General features: G+C 35.8%; 1 protein-coding gene across 1 annotated transcript in view; it reads right to left on the reverse strand.

Annotated features, from left to right (window-relative positions):
* The window catches only part of LOC111158116 (centrosomal protein 112), a 414,110-nt gene that overhangs the window by 146,522 nt on the left and 247,733 nt on the right, over positions 1-19,855 (reverse strand). The window contains exon 20 of the mRNA XM_022519974.1: positions 5,708-5,938. Coding sequence (XP_022375682.1) covers positions 5,708-5,938 — 231 coding nt within the window. The remainder of the gene's footprint in view (positions 1-5,707; positions 5,939-19,855) is intronic.

Consider the following 19,855-nt stretch of genomic DNA (forward strand, 5'->3'; position numbering starts at 1 on the left):
ATGACCCACTACCATCACTTAGTAATGGTCTGTAACTTGTCAAAGGCTCATGTTTTTTGTGGACTTTGTTTCAATTTGGTTTGAAAAGATTTTAAAAGGCTAGAAAAGAAGCTTTCACTTTGCAAATGTCAATCACAGACTCTCACAGATTCTCTAGTTCAAGTCTTCTCACCTGGTGGAGGATATCATGCTTCTCTTAAAGCCACTGAAGATGGCGGCAAGACTGGAGCTGCCGCTGACAGAGACCCAGGTAGGGTCTGGACTCGGGGATTCCTTCACAACCTCAAGGTTGTAAGTGCCACTGACAAAATCCAGACCCACAGGGAATGTTTCGTTCGGATTATTTATTATTCTGGTGTTATTTTCCTCTCCTCTTTGAACCTCGATTTTATACTTAACGAAAGAAAATTAATTCATAAACCCCTCAATTCTGACAGGATTTTGAGCTGCTGGCAAATATTTTAGTCTTTGATTTAAACATGATAAAACATTAAACCTTTTCTAAAATACAGTGGAAGAATTCAAGCAGCACGCACAATGACACATCGGGCAGCAATGGGATTATCTACCAGTTCACTAGTGTTAAATCAGATTTTCATGTTAAGAACTCTACTGATTTGTGCACGAAAATATAAAACTCTGTCTGAAAAAACCTTTGATGCTATATATTCAACTTGCTAAGTAACAAGGAGGAAATTACAACACTAAAAAAATGAAGATATGACTATAGAGAGGTATTTTGCCCCATCTAAAGAATTTAAAATGGGTTGAAGTCAAACGTGGATGAATCAAAACCAATGTCTTATTTATTCATATTACCATGTACATGGCTAGACTGAATTTCTCAGTTCATCATCATTCTTCCATTTTCTCAACATTTATGAATGTCTACTTTGTGGGAGGTGCCACATGGGATTCTGCACTTTAGAAATGAGCATTTCACAAGGACTGCTTTCAAGGGACTCCTGGTCTTCCTGCAGTTAGAAACGCTCAACTCCTTTTACCAGTTGAGTAAAAACACTTATCAACTGGAAACACAAATCCCTCTTCATATCAGGAGCCCACCACTTGTATTTTATCATATGGACCTTGGGATTGGTTAATTCCACCAACTCACCAAAAACTAAACTTGCGGCACTAAACATTAGCTTAGTCAATGCTCTCGTCCCTTTCCCTAGACTCTCCTTTTGCCAACAAGTCCCTATGTTCTCATGAACTCTGCCAGCACTGTTAACCATGGCAGCTAAAGTTCTACCATGATAAAACCCCATTTCTATCTTCTTATGCTACTTCTGTCCTCAGTTCAATTCAAAAGCATTTCATTCTTCCAGACTCATGCCATCCTCCCCCCTCGACATGCAGAATTCCAGTTCTACCTTGGCAAATGCACTTACTCCTGCTTCCTTCCAGCCCAGCATGAAGTCTGGCTATGTTGCTGGTCCTGGAACTCCTTACTCCGAAGACTCCTGCTATTTTCTACTAGAAACACAGATGACATCAGATAGAAGCTCTCTGCAAGTCTCGTCACAGAACCACCTTGTATATTTGCCAGTCCTCTCCTTCCTTCCTCCCTCCTTGAAAGTCACAGCTCCTATCATTCACTTACTCAGTAAGTACTAGGAGGGCACCTACCATGTGCCGAGTTTTCTCAACACTAGCAGTACAGAAGTGAACAAGGCAGACAAGGTCCTCGTAATGGAGCAGATATTCTAATGGGGGGATGGGTGGGTGGGTATGAATAGAAAATAAACAATCAGAAAAATGAAAAGATGATTCCAGATGGTGAGATGAGCTACGAAGACAACGGGACCAGTGAAGCTGGTAGAGCTGGGCATGACTCTACAGAGAGAGGTCAGGGAGGAACACTGAATAGTGTGGAGTGATGAGGAGAAGGATGGCCACGGAAAATCTAGGGGAAGAACATCCCAGACAGAGGGGTGGTGGGTGTAAAGGCCTAGAGGAAGGAGAGCATGAGGCCTACTCCAGGAACAGGCTAAGGTCTCCTGTGGCTGGATCCTGTGGCCAAGGGGCAAGGGTGTGCCTGTGTTGGTCTTTCATCCAGACTCTCCTGTCTCAGATAGCAAGCTCTCAGGTGTCCGTGGGTCTCTGCATCACTAAATTCTTCCTCTTCATTGGTCCCTTCTTGTGTATTGCAAGACATTGTCAGCCTAAAAATATACTCCTTTGGAATGACACTTTCCTTTTAATATCAGATTTTCTGAAACAATAGGGTATTCACGAAGCTCCATGGTCTCATTTATCCATTGCGATCATGTTTCTGTTCACACTCTCCCTTTCAGGGCTCTATCCAAGATTATCAGTGACTTCTCACTTTCAAATCCCAGAACTTTTCTTCCTCCCTCATCCTTCCTGATTTTCTGTGACATTCTTGAAAATCCATATTTCCAAATATTCTCTTCCTTTGTTTCCATGAAAATGCATTTTTCTCAGATTCCTCTTACCTTGAAAACCCTTCTTCAACTATTTCCTCTCCAACCTCTTCAACGTAGTTCTTCCTTCACAGTTGCCTGTTTTCTTCCTGTGTCTCTCTCTTGAACAGGCCCTCTCTGTGGGTGACCCCCACAGCTGTCTACTCGAGTCCTGCCTTCTCTTAATGATTACCCACAAACATTCCTTCCACAGCAAGTGAACAGCCCAGCTGGGTGAAGTGGAGACACTTTAAAGTTAAAAAGTTCATAATGGTACCTACCTTCTTCCTCCCCAAACCAGACATCTCCCACCTTCCCAATTTATTAAGGGTTGGGTGATACTTCACAAGTCTAATCAATGCCATCTCTGAGATGATTCTCACACATGTCCCCTCTAGCCCTCTGTCACTGCTATGTTCTCACCATGTTCCCACACCTTGAACATGCCCTCAGGGACCTCCTGCCTTTGTTAATCTGGTCCCCACCAACTACTCCTATGGCAAGGGCATCTGAACAACATGGACAGAAAGATTTTCCTAAGAATCACTTGAATCGTGACATTTAATGCTTAAAAACTTTCAGCAGCTCCTCACTGTTTACCCAATGAAGCTAAAATACAACAACAGCTTTGGAGACTCTCTGTGATCCCAAGCTACCTTTTAGCTTAACTACTAACCGCTCCCCTTGATTAACTTCTATGCCGTGTTTGTAAATGCCTCCGTTTGCTCTTGCTGGTGTTATTTCTTGGGCTTAGAATGTTATCTTGCATGTCTACTGGTCAAAATCCTAGTAAAAGTGACATCTCGTCCAGTTAATTTTTCCTGATTTCATTAACAGGAATAATTTCCCCCAATTCACACTCCACCTTGCATTACAGTTATTTTCATACGTGTGTATGTCTTGATGTCACTGTAATTTTATGATCTCCTTGAGGACTGTGCCTTTTTTCCCTTTTTCTTATATATCCTCACAGTGTCTGGGATAATGCCTTTCAGGGTTATAGAAGATCTCCCAGAAATGTTTGCCAAATAAATTGCTAATGGTTTCTAATATTTTTATTACCTGTAACCTGGTAATTAGTTATAACACATATAAACCTATACTTGAAAAGGTTCATCTTCTACTAAAAAGAAAATTTGGAATGTGAATATATAATGCAAGACAATTAAGGCCAAGCTTGTATGTTTTATAAGTCTGGCTTTGGTATGCCCGATTTTCTTAAATCAGTGTGCACTGGTATGTGTGTTGTTTAAGAACATTTATTATGAAATACCTCGAACTGTTGGCAGAGACAAATGGAGCCAAGGCAAGGTGTGTGTAAGAGTCACCAGAGAGAGGGAAGCCTGAGTGGCTCAGTTGGTTAAGCATCCAACACTTGATTTCACCTCAGGCCACGATCTCTGGGTCACGGGAAGGAGCCCCACAACAGGCTCCTCGCTCAGTGGAGAGTCTGCTTGTCTCTCTCTGCCTCCTCTGCCCCTCCCCCTGCTCATGAACTCTCTCTCAAATAAATAAATCTTTAAAAAAAAAAAAAAGAATCTGTAGAGAGGATACAAAAACACCCCTTTCACTCCCTATCTGTCTCACTGATGTGCTACTGTCAGAGGAGTAAAACTTCTCTAAACTTCTGGAATTTCTCTAATTCCCGAAACTTTGCATATTTTAGCATCAAAAAATTCTTATTTTGTATTGCTTTGATGGAATTACCCCCAACAGCCTCATATAGATGTATAAAAGGCATCTCAACTGGAACACAGCCCCACGGGCCCCACCTACTGTTCTGACCGGCTTCCTGACTGGCTTCCTTAGGCCACCAGTAGGCGGAGTCCATTGGCCCACCGGCTCCAGCAAGTCACCTCAGATTCACCCTTGACTACTAACAGCGTGCCCCTCTTTCTCTCTTCCACCCCACATCTGAACCAACAGCAGACACTGTCAGCTCCACCTTCAGAGCCTAACCTGAATTTCATCAGTTTCTACCCTTTGCTGCTGCTGCCCAGGCCTGAACCTCTGTCATCTTGTCCAAACGCCCACAATGGCCTTTTAACCAGTCTCCCTACTTCCTTCTTTGCCCTCAGTTCAGTCTGTCCTCAGCATGCACGGAGAGATCCTACTCAAATGTGAATCAACACATGCCAGTCCTCTGCTCAAAAACTGTGAAGTCTTACTCCCAGAGAGCAAAACCCTCTCAAGGGTCCTCACAGACCCACAGGACACAGGTCCACCCACCAAGGTTTCTTCCCTGACCTCATCACATCCTTCTCCTCCTCTTCCTCCTCCTTGGTCACTATTTCTGGCCACATCAGCCTCCAGGCTGTTCCTCTGACAAGCCAGGCTCACTTCTGCCTCTTTAGAGTCTGGTTCCTATTTATTTCTGGGTTCAGAGCTATGTTGCCAAGGGCAACATCTGCTGATGTCTGAGTCTCAAATAACTAAAGATGCTATAAAAGAAGCACCTTAGAATCACAATCCATGTAAAACCAAGGGAGCAGTGCCTAGAATGGTGGTGTGCGCTCCATGAAGGCATAACAGTTAAAGATGAAGAAGAAAAGGTTGAAAAGAAGGTAAGCAGAATTGGAAGACTCTTCGATTGCCCTAAGTTTCTTGATCTCAAGATTAGACTGGTCTTAAGGAACTCAAGAGGCAATTTACAGTTGTTATCGTTAATACACATTTATTACACAATTAAAATGTTCCCACCTTTCCAGAACATTGAAAAAACAAATATTTGAGATTATGTCTGGAAAATCATTTGATCCAAAATGTGTAAACATTATATTGACATATATTTCAAAAATATATAATTTTAAAGAAACTTTCCTGAATCTGAAATAGTAATCTGGAATTATGTCAGTATTTATGTTACATTGTTACAAAAGACTGTAAAATCTAGAAATGACTATTAGAAAACCAAAAAAGATCTGAAACCTAGTCTTAACCTAGGAAAACTTGGGGCTGCAGTTCAAGTATCCCTATTCAGTGCAATATTGGACAGTATTCTACACTGCTGTATCAAAATGTGCATTTAATCACTATGGAATGGGTTATTCCATACTATCCTTTCCATGGATGTCAAGGGAAAATAGGAAATCTAACTCTCTGGATGATTTTTGTGATGCTTAAACATAGAGCAAGACACTTAAATGGCTCAGTTGAAGAGTTAGGTTTCAGGAGTAGCTCTATGCTCACCACCTTTTAGAGATTAAATGCAAGGGTGGCAGTAGTGGGGCCCGATCATGGGTTTCAGTGGTCTGCACAAATCCAGCTGGAGAGCTTACCTTTTCCAGTGTCACCTCGGTCTCCGCGGCATGAGTCTTTTTCAGCTCCATCTTCATCTTTTCTGACTCAGCCTTCAGTTTGTAGACAGCGGTCTCGTGGTCCCTTGCAGCCCTTTGCTTCTCCTCTTCGCGAAGAAGACCGAGCTCTATCAGCTGCTGCTTCCGCTGAGAATTCACGTGAATCAGCTCTTCTCTCAGCTTGTGCACTTGGGCCTCCATGTCAGCAATAACCTTGTTTTTAAAAATGGGAAAATGGGCAGAGGATATGAATAGGAAAATCATAAAAGAAGAATTGCAAAAGGTTAACAAACATACAAGTTCACTCCTTCCTTCCTTCTTCCCTCCCCCCCTTCCTTCCCTCATCCACTTATTCTCCCATCCCATGCCATTCCCTCCTGGCTTAGATGTAAATTCTACCTAACACCTTTTTCCCATAGACGACATGTTTAGTTTCACTTGTTTCAAATATCTATGTAAGTGGAATGTCACATGTATTCTTCTGCAACTTGCTTTTTCAAATATTCAATGTTATGTTACTAAGATTCATCTAGTGCTTGCTATGGCATCTTTGGTTTTATGTCATTGATACTGGCTCTTAATTCATGATGTCATGCATTCTACATTCTTGGGTTTATTTTATATTCCTCCTCCTGATTTCTTCTTTTTAGTATTCAGCTCATTTGTTTTTATACTTTCTTCTTTTCTGATTCATGAACTTAAGAATATATACTCCTCCAACTTTTACATACGTTTAATCTCTCAAGTGTAGATACATGGTATTTTCATGATCCTTTAGGTCAAAACATTTTTTGATTTCCTTTATTATTTTCTGTTTTGACTTATAAACAATTTAGAAGCAGGTTTCTTAATTCCCAAACATATGGGGCATATTAGTTTCCTGAGGATGCCATAACAAGTACCATGAACTGGGTGGCTTAATGCAACAGACATCTACTCTCTCATGGTTCTAGAGATGAGTAGTCTGAGATCAAGGTGCTGGCAGGATTGATTCCTTCTGGAGGCTCAGAGAGGGACTCTGGCCCATGGCTCCCTTCTAGCTTCTGATGGCGGCTGGCAATCCACGGTGTTCCCTGATTTCTAGACACATAACTCCAATCTCTGCTCCATCTTCAAATGGTTTCATTGTGTGTCCGTGCCTCTGGGTCCAAATTTTCCTCCTCTTTCAAGGACACAGGCCATCTTGGGCCTTTAGGATGTATACTTAACCTCTAATTTTCACTATGATTAAAATAAAGTTACATCCCAAAGTTGCACGGTCATGATGTCTTTATAAAAAAAAATTAAAAATTAACCAAAAAAAGTTAGCTTTCCAAAACCACGGACTCCACCCCAAACTGAATTTCAGTCTTTGACAATGTACATACAAATATTTTTAATGGTATAATCACTGTTTAGATACTGTTCTACCTTTTCCTGTACCTAACTTTACATCTTCATTCCCATTTTTTAGTGTATTTGTCACTTTAGTGGCTCTTTGACACTTCATCATTGCAATACATTGTAATTTACTTGATCATTATTCTTGGATATTTGTCTTATCTTCAGTTAGTCATTATTACATATGAAACATCTATGAATAAATTACACTGGTATTTTGCTTTTAGGTTATATCATCAAAACTTTTTGGTTAAAAGATAAGAAAAACTTTCTAACTTTCTTTCCAAATTGCTCTACAGAAACACTGGATCCATTTCCAATGTGAACAACAGTGGGTATATGAACCTGTCTCTCCACACCCTTGCCACTGCTTTACTTCATAATTTTGTATATTTTTATTAGTTCACTAGGAATGTGATGATAACTTAAGGCATTTTAAATTGCTGGCACATTGATATACATCGGCTATAGTCCAAAGATGGTTTTCAAATAGAAAAATTATACTGAAAAATGAATCAACTAATTCTGGAAGAAATAAACATTAAATGAAAGAACTTAATGCCGAAGATTTCCCTAGGGTATTTAATATTTCAGTCCTTAGCATGTGTGATAACTACAGTGATGGAACTGCCAAGATCAATCTGGAATAGATGTGTTCATTTTTCTTTAATGTTATAAATAGTGACCTAGAAAGCTTCGTCTATTTGACTGATAGAAAAGAGCAGAGTTACAAAGAAATTTCACAAATTAATAAAGGTTGTATCTACAGGAGACACACTATAAGGACAACTTCTAACCAAGCTGATTTCAATTACAAGTTAAGAACTGCAGACCAGAAAACATGGAAGCAACCCAGACGTCCATTGACAGATAAATGGATAAGTAAAACAGAGTCTCTATGTACAAAGCAATATTATTCAGCCAAAAAAAGGGAAAATCTGCCTTACGTTACAACATGGATAAGCCTTGAGGACATTATGCTAAGTGAAATACGCCACTCACCAAAACACAAATGCTGTTGATTTTACTTACATGAAATACTTTGGGTAGTCAAAATCATTAAGACGGAAAATGGAATGGCGGTTGCCAGGGGCTGGAGGGAAGATGGGGGATTACTACTTCACGGGCACAGAGTTTCAGTTTCACAAAATAGAGCTCTGGGGATGAATGTGCTGATGGGTGCACAACAATGTGAATGTAGTTAACACCACATTAAGCTGTGCACTTAAAAATGGCTAAAATGGTAAATTTTATGATATGTGTATTCTACTACAATAAAAAACCAATTTACAAAAAACCACAAGAATACCAAACATACACACCAACTTCCTTAGAAAGCTAATGACTCTTGAAACCACTCTGAATCTGACAATTCTGGCAAAAGAAGTGAGAGGTTGAAACACCTTGTAAATGATTGTGGGTTGCCAGGATTATCATCAAAGTAGTCCCAAACAAAATTCAACAATACACTTTATAAAAGCAAAATGTACCTAAAAGTTGATAGCATGTTCATGGCTAAGAAAGAATCATTTGGACCATTTTGAAAATGGAAAAATTACTCTTTAGGTACTCTTGGAATAAAGACACATTAATAAGTTATTGATGTATTAGGTTACCTTTGTACATTCACAGAAAGTTTATGAGTAATTACTACCAAAGTATGAAATATTTCCAATATGCTACTCTTTATTTTATAATTATATATAATTCATTATTTGTTAGGATCTATGATGTGGAAGCCAGCACAAGTGACTTCAAGAAGAAAAAAATTCCCTAAAGAGTTCAGATTGTAATATATAAAATATATAAGCTACACACACTTGTACACACACACACAAGCCATAAAGCCACAAAGGAAGACAAAGTGCCATAAAAGTTCAAAAGACGGAACAATTACTTTGAGCTAGGAAGAATTCTGGAAAACTGAATAAAACGGAATGCATCTGAGAGGTACCTTAAGAGATAGTACCATTTGGGGAAAGGGATGAATATAGGATATTTTAAGCAGAAAGAATGAGTTGCATGGAAGAAAAACAGAGCATCAAAAAGGAATAGGGGAAATTCAGAAAACAGAGATTTGCTGCAGACATTGAAGATATTAAACTACAAGGGCTGGAAATCAAGGCACTGGAGAGCCAATAAGATACCTCAATTGGATACTGGAGAGTTGTATGTGGGGATAGTATGCAAAGAAATACCACTGAATTTCTATTAAGAAACACTAATGTGGAGGTAGTATATATATAATGGGTTAGAGACACCAGAGATGGGAAGGCCAGCAGACAGGAATGGATGGGAATACAATCTGAGAAGCAGAATTAAGAGGGCTAAACAACTACATGTTGTAGTTGTCCTTGTTGAAGGCAAGGAAGAGACAGGAATATTAGTGATTTAGGATAGTTACTTCAGGCAGTTTGGCAGATTAGATATTGGAGAGGTCCTCATGAGATGAAACAACTAGTTCTGTATAAAATATAATGTTTAAAAAAATACAATGTTTTCTTTCTTTGCTCACAGGAAGTAAGAGAAAAATCCAAAGAGAAAAGCCAAAAGAAAACAAAAAAATCACATATGTGAACTGCATTTGCCAAAAATAGGATAATGAGCAGTAAGCATGCCCAAAAGGCAAGGTATCTTTGAGGACAAATGTCTTTATTAGCATTGCAGCTTCAGGGGCAAGGAATATGGGAGTTGAACATGATTCCACAGAATTAGGTCAAAGAGCCTGGAATAGGACTAAAGTGGTTCCAGGTCCATAGTATTATTTACTCTTGCCTGAAACTAAAACAAATTCCCTCTGGAGAAAAACTTCTTCAGTTTAATGTCTCTAAGTTTTCCATAAATTAGGATAAATAGAAAATGAGCTCATGATAAAAAAAATTACTAAACCCAGAAAAAAAATACCATTGCTATGAGTTAGCAAAAACAGATTCCCACTGGCAAGTACTTCAAATATGAGAATTATCAGAAAAAAAAGATAAAATAACATGCATTAAATATTTTAAACAATAAAAGATGAAATCACAAAATGAGTACATCAGAAGACATTAAGCAAAAATTACCAGATTTGAGAAAAAAACAAATATAATTTCCAAAAATAAGGTTTTTGAATAAAAGAATAGACGTGTTAAGGCAGTTTAAACATAGCAGAAGCAAAAAGTTATGAAAGAGAAGAGAGATCCTAATAAGTTACTCAATGCAGCATGTTAATATTAGAAGATAATGACTATAAGTGAGATGTTGAAAGCTATGAAAGTTGAAATAAAAATACCTAATATATCTTTAGAGTTCCAGAAGGAGGGGACAGAGACAATAGGGAGGATATGCAAAAATGACTGGGAATTTTCCAGAACTGGGGAAAAGCAAGAATCCACAGAAACATTAAGCAGAATAAACACAGAAAATGAAGAAAAGAAGGAAAAGAAGGAAAGAGCTCCACATCTGTATACTAGATAATGAAATGGCAGAACACAAAAGACAAAGAGAAAAACTTAAAAAGCAGGCAAAGAATAAATTCAGTAAATGACATTCCAGTAGCAACAAGTACACTGAGCACCCAGATTTGGGGTTCTAGTACCATTCCCCAATAAAAGGAACCAGTGGCCCTTGGACAAATGGCTGATTCTAAGAATGGAAATACATAAGTAAGGAAACACATAAGGTGAATCAGAACATCTTCTGTACTAGCAAGTGTTCATTCACTAAGGAAGTGTTCATTGCTGAGAGTATATCAAATATAGGAGCCAACTGATATAGGAACCAACTGAAAGTCCTTCCAATGGCCAAAGCTGGAACAATTTGAGAAAAAAAGGACTGGAATATACTCCAAAGAATAAAATATATATTCATTAGTACATACTCATATAAATAAATGATGTAATAAATTAATAAAATGAAGAAGAATAAACAAATCTTCCTTGCAGAAGAATTCCAAATTACAATGAAAGGCATTTTACAAATTCCAAATGGGCACTCTTCAAAACTGTCAAGGTCTTCAAAAGTAAGGAAAATCTGACAAACTATCATAGCAGAGGAGACCAAGAAGAGATGACAAGTAAATGTAATGTGATAACCTAGATGGGATCCTGGAACAAGAAAATGACATTAGGTAAAATTAAACTTAATGATGATGTATCAATATTGGTGCATAATTGTAAACAATGTATCATACTAATATAAGATATTAATAACAGCATAAACTGGGTGCAAGGGATATGAGAGCTCTTCGTAGTATCCTCTCAATTTCTCTATAAATCTAAAAGTGTTTTTAAAATACAGTCTATTTTAAAAATAAGGGTAAGAAAGATACATAGAAAAAAGTGGGAAAGATGAAAAAAATAAGGTCTTTTAATAATTACAACAAGTGCCCTTCAATGGACGAATGGATAAGGAAGATGTGGTCCATATACACTATGGAGTATTATGCCTCCATCAGAAAGGATGAATACCCAACTTTTGTAGCAACATGGACGGGACTGGAAGAGATTATGCTGCGTGAAATAAGTCAAGCAGAGAGAGTCAATTATCATATGGTTTCACTTATTTGTGGAGCATAACAAATAGCATGGAAGACATGGGGAGTTAGGAGAAGGCATTTGGGGAAAATTAGAAGGGGAGGTGAACAATGAGAGACTATGGACTCTGAAAAACAATCTGAAGGGTGTGAAGAGGTGGGGGGCTGGGAGGTTGGGGGAACCAGGTAGTGGGTATTAGAGAGGGCACGGACTGCATGGAGCACTGGGTGTGGTACAAAAACAATGAATACTGTTATGCTGAAAATAAATTTAAAAAAATGATTAAAAAAAAAATTACAACAAGTGTAAATGTACCAAAATAACTACTTAAAAGAGTGTGATAGTTCAGATTTTTTAAACAAATCAAAATTCACCCTTTTTTAAATGAGACATACTGAAGACATAAAGAAATTGAAACTAAGGAAATGAAAAAATTAGGCCAGTAAAATATTAACCAAAGACACTCTCAAAATAGAGTATCATTAAATAATTATTTTTAAAAATTTCATTCATCAGATACATCTAAACTACATACATGTGATCAAACAGGATCAAATTATATATACAACAAATTTAATGGAACTACAGGGGAAAATGGAAAAATCTGCCATTCTAGAAGGAGATTTCATATCTCTCTCTCTCTCTCTCACAGGAAACCATGAAACCTAAATGTCAACATATTGCAAAAACAGTGATAGTATAAAAAAGAAAAAAAAATTCTTCAACAAGAATTCAATTAAATTAGGAACCATGACAAAAATAGTAACAACAAAACTAAAATAATTCCCCATATACTTCAAAGTTTTAAACATATACTTTAAATAATTCATGGTTCAGGGTGCCTGTGTGGCTCAGTTGGTTAAGTATCCAACTCTTGATTTTGACTCAGATCATGATCTCGGAGCCATGAGATCAAGTCCTGCAATGGGCTCTCTCTGTGCTGGGCATGGAGCTTGCTTAAGATTCTCTCTCTCCCTCTCCCTTTGTCCCTCTTCCCCACACTTCCTCTCTTAAATAACCAACCAACCAACCTATGGTTCAAAATGAAATTAACTTTAAAAACTTAGAATTGATCTCTGGAAGAAGACACAAGACTTTTTTTTTTTTTTTTTTTTTTTTTTACAAAAAAGAGAGAGGGAGTTAGTATAACAATCAGGGAAGCATGGGAGATATTTTACTATATCTATTTTTGTGACTTTTAAATTGATTGATGCTAACATATTTCTTAATAAAAATAAATTCTTAACATTTAAATAAAAATCCTCAGAAATGATTGATTATGAAAATATTCCTTATCAAATCCTGAAGGATGAAATGAAAGTGAAGGAAATATGTAGCCACAACATGCTATTTATTTTTAAAAGTCTAATTGTTAAGAAAAAAGGCCGATTAAAGAAATTAGCAAGATAGAACAATTTCTGGTAGGACTGATGAAGGAAACAAGAAAGAAGGCATAAATAAATAATATACAGGCTGAAAATAGAGCTGTGGCATTATTACCCATAAAAAGGAGATAATGATTAATACTAAAATTTTAAAAAATACTACAGATATATCACAGATTAGAAAGATAAGATCACACCATAAAATATTATGTGAACAATTGGAGAACCAAGGTGAAACAGATTCCTAGGAAAATATAGACTGCCAAAAATAAGAAAGAAAATAAAACAATCTAATTAGTAAATTGAAAGAATAGTGAAAAATCTTCCTACAAAGAAAACACCAAGCTTAGATAATTTCCAGGTGAGTTCTAAAAAAATTTCCCAGAAGATAGATCATTCTAGTCTTTTATAATCTCTTGCAGAGGACAGAGAAACGTACTCTCAAACTATTTCAGAAGTCATAATATTGATACCAAAGGATGACAAGAATAGGAAGAGAAATAAAAATTATATGCCAACTCATTCATGAACACAGACATAAAATCCTAAATAAATTAGCAAATCAAGACTGTTAATGTATACAAATAAAATATGTAACTGCTGTGTTGTAGAGAATTCAAGGGAAGTTTAACATTTCTCAAAATCTATAAATGCCAATAAATATCAAATTTAAATGGAAAGGAAAAATTCAAAAACTATAAAAATTTACCAAAACTGGCTTTAAAAATTGGAAAATGTGAATCATCCTGTAACCATTAGAAAAATTAAAATAGTAGTCAAAAATCTTCCCAGAAATGAAATATCAATCCCAGATGGCTTTACTGGCCAGACCCACCAAATTATTAAGAAACAAATAATCCACTCTTACATTAATTCTTTCAGGGAATAGAAAAAATATTACTTAGCAACTCAATTTGTGAGGCTAGCATAATATCAATTAAAAATAACGTCTAAAAAAGAAAATTTCAGGTTGCTCTCAGTAATCATTAGCAAATTGAAGCCAGCAATAATACATCATTTAAAAATGTATGGGACATAATGTTGGTGTGATGGTAAAAAAAAAAAAAAAAAAGCTTATGATAGGATTTATTCCATTAATGTGTTAAAGGAAAAAAGGCCTTATGGTTATCACAATAAACAGAAAAACATTCAAGAAAAGTCCATGACAGAAACTCCTGGCCATATAGGAATCCAGGAGACCATTGTTAATGAGATGAAAGGTATTTCCCAAAAGTTCAGCAAATTTTATTATTTATTGTGAAACTACTGCCTTTTAAAATCAGAAAGAAGAAAAAATATGCCTACCACTACTTGTATTTGTAAGTATTTAACAAGAAAAAATAAAATGAAAACAAACTGTCTTCAGTCATGATTGTCTACAGAGAAAATGCAAAATGAATGTAAAAATTATTAGAAATAGTAAGAGAGTTTAGAAAGGTGTTTGAACTAAAGATCCATGTTTAAAAATTGTTTGCAGTGTTTATACACCAGCAAAAAAATTATAAACACCATATATAACAAATATAAGGTTCTCAGAAACAAGTCTACCAAAAGATGTGCAAAACTTTCAAGGAAAAATTATAAGCCTTTTTGAAAGACATTAAAGAAGATCTAAATAAGTGAGAGAGAGATCAAGGTGATGGAAAGTCTCTCCATCAGTTCTCTCTAGATTGATCTATAGCATCAATGCAAGTCCGATTAAAATTTTAACAAAAGCTTCCAAGAAACTTGACAAGCTGAACCTGAAACGCACAGGATGAGCCCAGTACCATGATATGCCTAAAGAACAACTGGTGTGACATTCTGTATCACACGTCAGGCCTAAAATAATGTCACTGAAATGAATACAGTGCGGTATAATCATAAAGAATAGAAACGTCCTGACTCATAGAACATAACAGTGAACCTAGAGATAAGGTCACATTGGACAGAGCTGGTATTGCCCCTTTAGTGGGGAAATGATGAATCAGTTTAAAATGGTCCTAAGTCAAGAAGCTATTCACATGGGAAAGAATGAAATCTGATCCCTATCCTACACAACAGACAAAAATCAATTCTCTCTACTCCTAATACCCAAGAGAAGTAAAACATATCTCTGCAGAAATGCTTGTATGTGAATGTTCATAGCAGCATTATTCATAACAGCAAAAAGTAGAAACAGTCAAATTGCCCATCAACTGATGAATGAACAAATAAAATATCGTATAGACAAACAATGGAATATTATTCAGTTAAAAAAAAAAAAGGAATGGAGAACTAATATGGGCTATGACACGAATGAAACCTTTAAAACCTTGAATGAAAGAAGCCAGTCACAAAAGACAACACATTTTATGATTCTACTCATAAGAAACAGCAAGAACAAGCAAATCTGGGGGGACAGAATTTAGATTAGTAGTTGCCCAGGGCTGGAGTGTTGTGGGGAAAATGGAGAGTGGCTGACTATTGCGGTTTTTTGGAAGGAGGTGATAAAATATTCCAAAATCATTTGGGTGATAGTTGCACAACTCTGTGAACCATACTGGAACCCACTCAATTGTACACTTTAGATAGGTGAATTGTATGAATTGTATGTAAGTTATATACCAGTAAGGCTAATATTCTAAAAATCAACGCAGAATGGATCAGAGACCAAATGTGAAAGATCATAATTTTAAAAATATCAGGGAGGGCTTTTTTACTTCAAGATAAGGAAGGATTTCTTAAACATAACTCAAAAGGCAGGAAGTTGAAAAGATTGGTAAGTTAGACTATAATATAATTAAGAACTTCTATTTATCAAAAGACACCATAAAGATAATGAAAAAATAAATAAAAACCTAAAAAAGGAGATTTCTAACATATCTAATTAATGAGAGAACAGTATCCAGAATTTGTGAAGCATACCAATAAATAAAGAGAAATAGAAATAATTCTCTGTTATAGAAATGAGAAAAAGGCATTACCTAGGAACTTTATAAAAGGAAACATTTTAATAGGAAACACATGAAAAGGTGCCCAAACTCAGGAGTCATCAGAAAATGCAGTATGATTTTAAAATCACTGTATTTGCAAAAATTAAGAAGTCTGATACTACCACGTGTTGGCAAGGATGTCTATCAATGGCACTCTTCACATGATGAGAGCGTGAGGTGACAAAACACTATCTTAAGTTAATTTAGCACTATCTAGAAAAGGTGAAAATTTTCATAAGCTATGTCCCAACATTTTGTAGAGAAACTCATCTACATGCCTATCAAGGACATGTCCAAGAATGCGCATAGTGGAGTTTTTAAAACTATGTAACTAGAGATGACTCAACTGTGTATCACAATTAAATGACTTGCCATAATGGGATATTATTATATCCAGAGAAATGAACAAACTATAGCTGCACACAAGAGAATGAATGAATCTTCAAAATAAACTACTGAAAAATTCAAAATTATAGATTACCTACACTTTGCAACCATTTTTGTAAAGTTCAAAAATAAGCAAAAGCAAACAACATATTGTTTAGGGAACAGATTCGTGATAAAGCTATCCTGAAAAAAACATTCAGTAACCATCAATACACAATTAAGGCCACAGGTTGCTTCTGGGGCAGATACCTGGAGCTTGGGAGAGGAAGGAGCATCTGGTTAGAGACAATGGTTTTAGCAGCGTTCTGATTCTTAATGTTCGTGACGTTCATTTTGTTTGTATGCATTAGTACTTACGTATTATTTATGACATATATTCTTTTTATGTATAAGACACAAAAGACAAAACTTTAAAAAAATAATGCAGATGTTTTATACCTAAGTGGCAAGAAGAATGCTTCTAATATGGAATAATTTCTTAAAATTTAATACATTATTTTTAATAGAGTCTGTATTATGCAAATGCATAATCCTATAACAATTTTTCCTTTTAGTTTGGATTTTCACAGGGGACCCTTGATTTCATGTATGTCTTTGAATATCACATTATTTCATTATTTTTTACCTTTATTACGTAAAAAAGCTTAATATGGTTTCTTCAGAACAACATATTATGAGTTCTAGAACACATTTTAGCTACTTATGTTTAATATTAAGGCCATCAAACTTATTAAGTCATATAAAACATCAAAATAATTTCTGTTTTTTCATTATGCTGGAAATGATAAATATTTGGATTTAAGCTTACAGATTCAAAGAAAACATCCTATTTCAAATTACAGTCTTTTAATTTTCTAACACTATTTTATAAATATCAAATGCAATAGAACTTTCTATTGTAAACAGCTTCCATAGAAACTTTAGCATAAAAGAGAATTTAACCCTGTAAGAAAACACTGCTTTCGTCTCTCAAAGAAAAAGTACCAGAAATAATGACAGATGATTAGTGTGCCTAACGAGTTATATACAACAGTTAAACACAACTGAGCGCTGTTCTGGTGTGTACTGAACATCATGGCTCAGGCAGTGGTAGGGTCAGACAATAGGGAGAGACAGGATTAAAAAGAGATTAAGTGATAAAAAGGTGGGAGGTTCGAATTTAGAATGGTCTGAGGCAGAGGTGTTCACAGAAGGGCGAGTACCTCCAAGTGAACTCTTACTGAGAGATGGGTCTCAAGTCTTTCAAGACCTTTGACCCTTAGTAAGTGGTTCATAGCTCTCTGGCCAGCTGTGTCAGCCATTGGTTTGGCCATCTAAACATCCATTACCCTCACCAAATTATATTTTAGGAGCTGGAAGGCCATATTTACCAATGAGCCTTCAGTATCCATTTCTGAAGAGTTGTGTTCTCATTTGTAACAAGGGTTTTCAAGGAGGTAGAATCCTCAGAGGAAATGGTTTGGGATTCCATTTCAAGAGAAATAGCCCAAATTCCTAACATCCTCCTCACTGGAAATATCTTCCCACAATGAAAAGGTTAAGACCCTAAGAATAGGGGCCCTGACACCATTCTGCCACCTTCCTCAGACATTCTTTGGCTGATGACAGAGGTTAGAATTAGGAAGTAGAATAGTACAGATGTGGATAATGTTCAGTTAGCTATTGTAGGTGCTTATACAGGCTTCAAAAGCAAGGGGACACAGAATTCAACCAGGCCTGTATTTCTTACAGGAATTATGAGGATAGAGTAGAAAGGCTGAGATGTGTCTGCTCATCTCCAGAGGATGTAGGGCAGGACAGTAAAACACTGCAACTTCGTCATTTCAAGGAAGTTACATATAAATGCCACAGGAATGAAAACCTCACAGAAAGGTAAAGATGTGAAGAAATGACCATCTAATTTCTTGGCTGGCTACATCATGAAGAAAAAGGTCAGAGCACTCCAGCACCCTGCAGGTAAGCAGCCTTGATAGGTTATGGTTTCCCTCTCTTATTCGCTTGGTCCTTTCATTCTGTCTCATCCAGGAAGCACTAGGGCAGTTGGTCTGCAGGGCTGGGAGACTTCTGACAATGCATTGCAAATATCACATATAGAAAGAACTGAATGCACCTTACTAAGGAGGGCAAGTTGCTACATATATACTTAGAATAATACTTTAATCTTTCTTTGAAGATTTTGAAAATATTCCAGGACCATAAAATAATTCCAGGTCATTATAATAAATACCAATTAGCATTGTAAAGTAACATAAATGCATAAAGGGATTGAGGTCAATCTATGGTGACCAGATGAATATCCTCAAAGTCAAAGTAATTTTGAAAAAAAAAAAATCCTTGCTATCTGCTATTTACTTTTATGAAGCATATACATTTAAATTATCCTTACTTCTTCCTTTTGCTTTGATAAGGAATTTATTAGGGAATAACTTAGCTTTATTTTTTCTATATTTCCTAATTTAAATGTGCTTTATGTAAACATCCAAAATTCATCCTTGATTATATGTTCCTCAAACGTCATTGAGATTTTTGTCAAAGGAAAATATTGGGAGATTAACTTTCAGTATTGAAGCTGCTGGCTTGTAAGGAAAAAACCCATGGCTGTTTTCTTAAAATAATTTTGAGAAGAAAAAACCCTGATGACTAAGTATGAAAATACAGATTACTGTTAGTTATGATATATAATCTAGCATATAATACATTTGCTATTAGTTTATATTATCATATATTTGTAATATCAACTATTACATTTAAAAAATTAAAATACAGATAAAGCTTCCTTTGTTATATTTGATTGTTGATCACTCCTATGGCTACATTATTTCTGAAGGAAAACTTCAGACTCTTATTCCTCTAGAATTTACACTCCTCCAAAATAAAATGTCTCATTTCATTTTCTAATGAAAGGAATACATTGAATGGAACATGAATTTGAGATTTTATTAAATACATAGAATTGGAAAAAATATATATAGTGGATATTCAATTCAAGGAGGGACAGCATATGTATTAAAAAGTCAATAGTAGAATATTTAGGAAAATACTGTTGGATTAGTAAAAAATATTTTGTAAAGGTTTAATGTACCTATTTTAGAGAGTAAATTCACATTGTGCATAAAACTATATCTTACATGAGATCTTATATTTATTGTCATTAAAAACTGAAATTCATATAGTGGAAACAGAAAGTTAATTTTACCATATAATTATATCATATGACATATAATATACTTTTTAACATTTTTGCAAAATTAATCATTTCAAGTCAAGCCATGTGCTAGAAAATTATTTTTTGTATAAGGCAATTTTTTGAAATAAAAGTTTATATTTTATAGCATTTTTACAGGGCTAAGGTTTTTAAAATGTGCTCTCATGTGCCATAGGAAAGATAGGTAGTTGATAAAAGTAGAAAAAAGAGTATTAAGGGATGTGGGTAGTCACATAAAAGTCTGGGTAAGAAACCGGGTCTTCAGATTCCTAGAACAGCACATTTTCTATTTTTAACCTTCTGCA

This window comes from Enhydra lutris, unplaced genomic scaffold (assembly GCF_002288905.1).
Source record: "Enhydra lutris kenyoni isolate GAN:26980312 unplaced genomic scaffold, ASM228890v2 scaffoldscaffold57, whole genome shotgun sequence".
Lineage (NCBI taxonomy): Eukaryota > Metazoa > Chordata > Mammalia > Carnivora > Mustelidae > Enhydra > Enhydra lutris.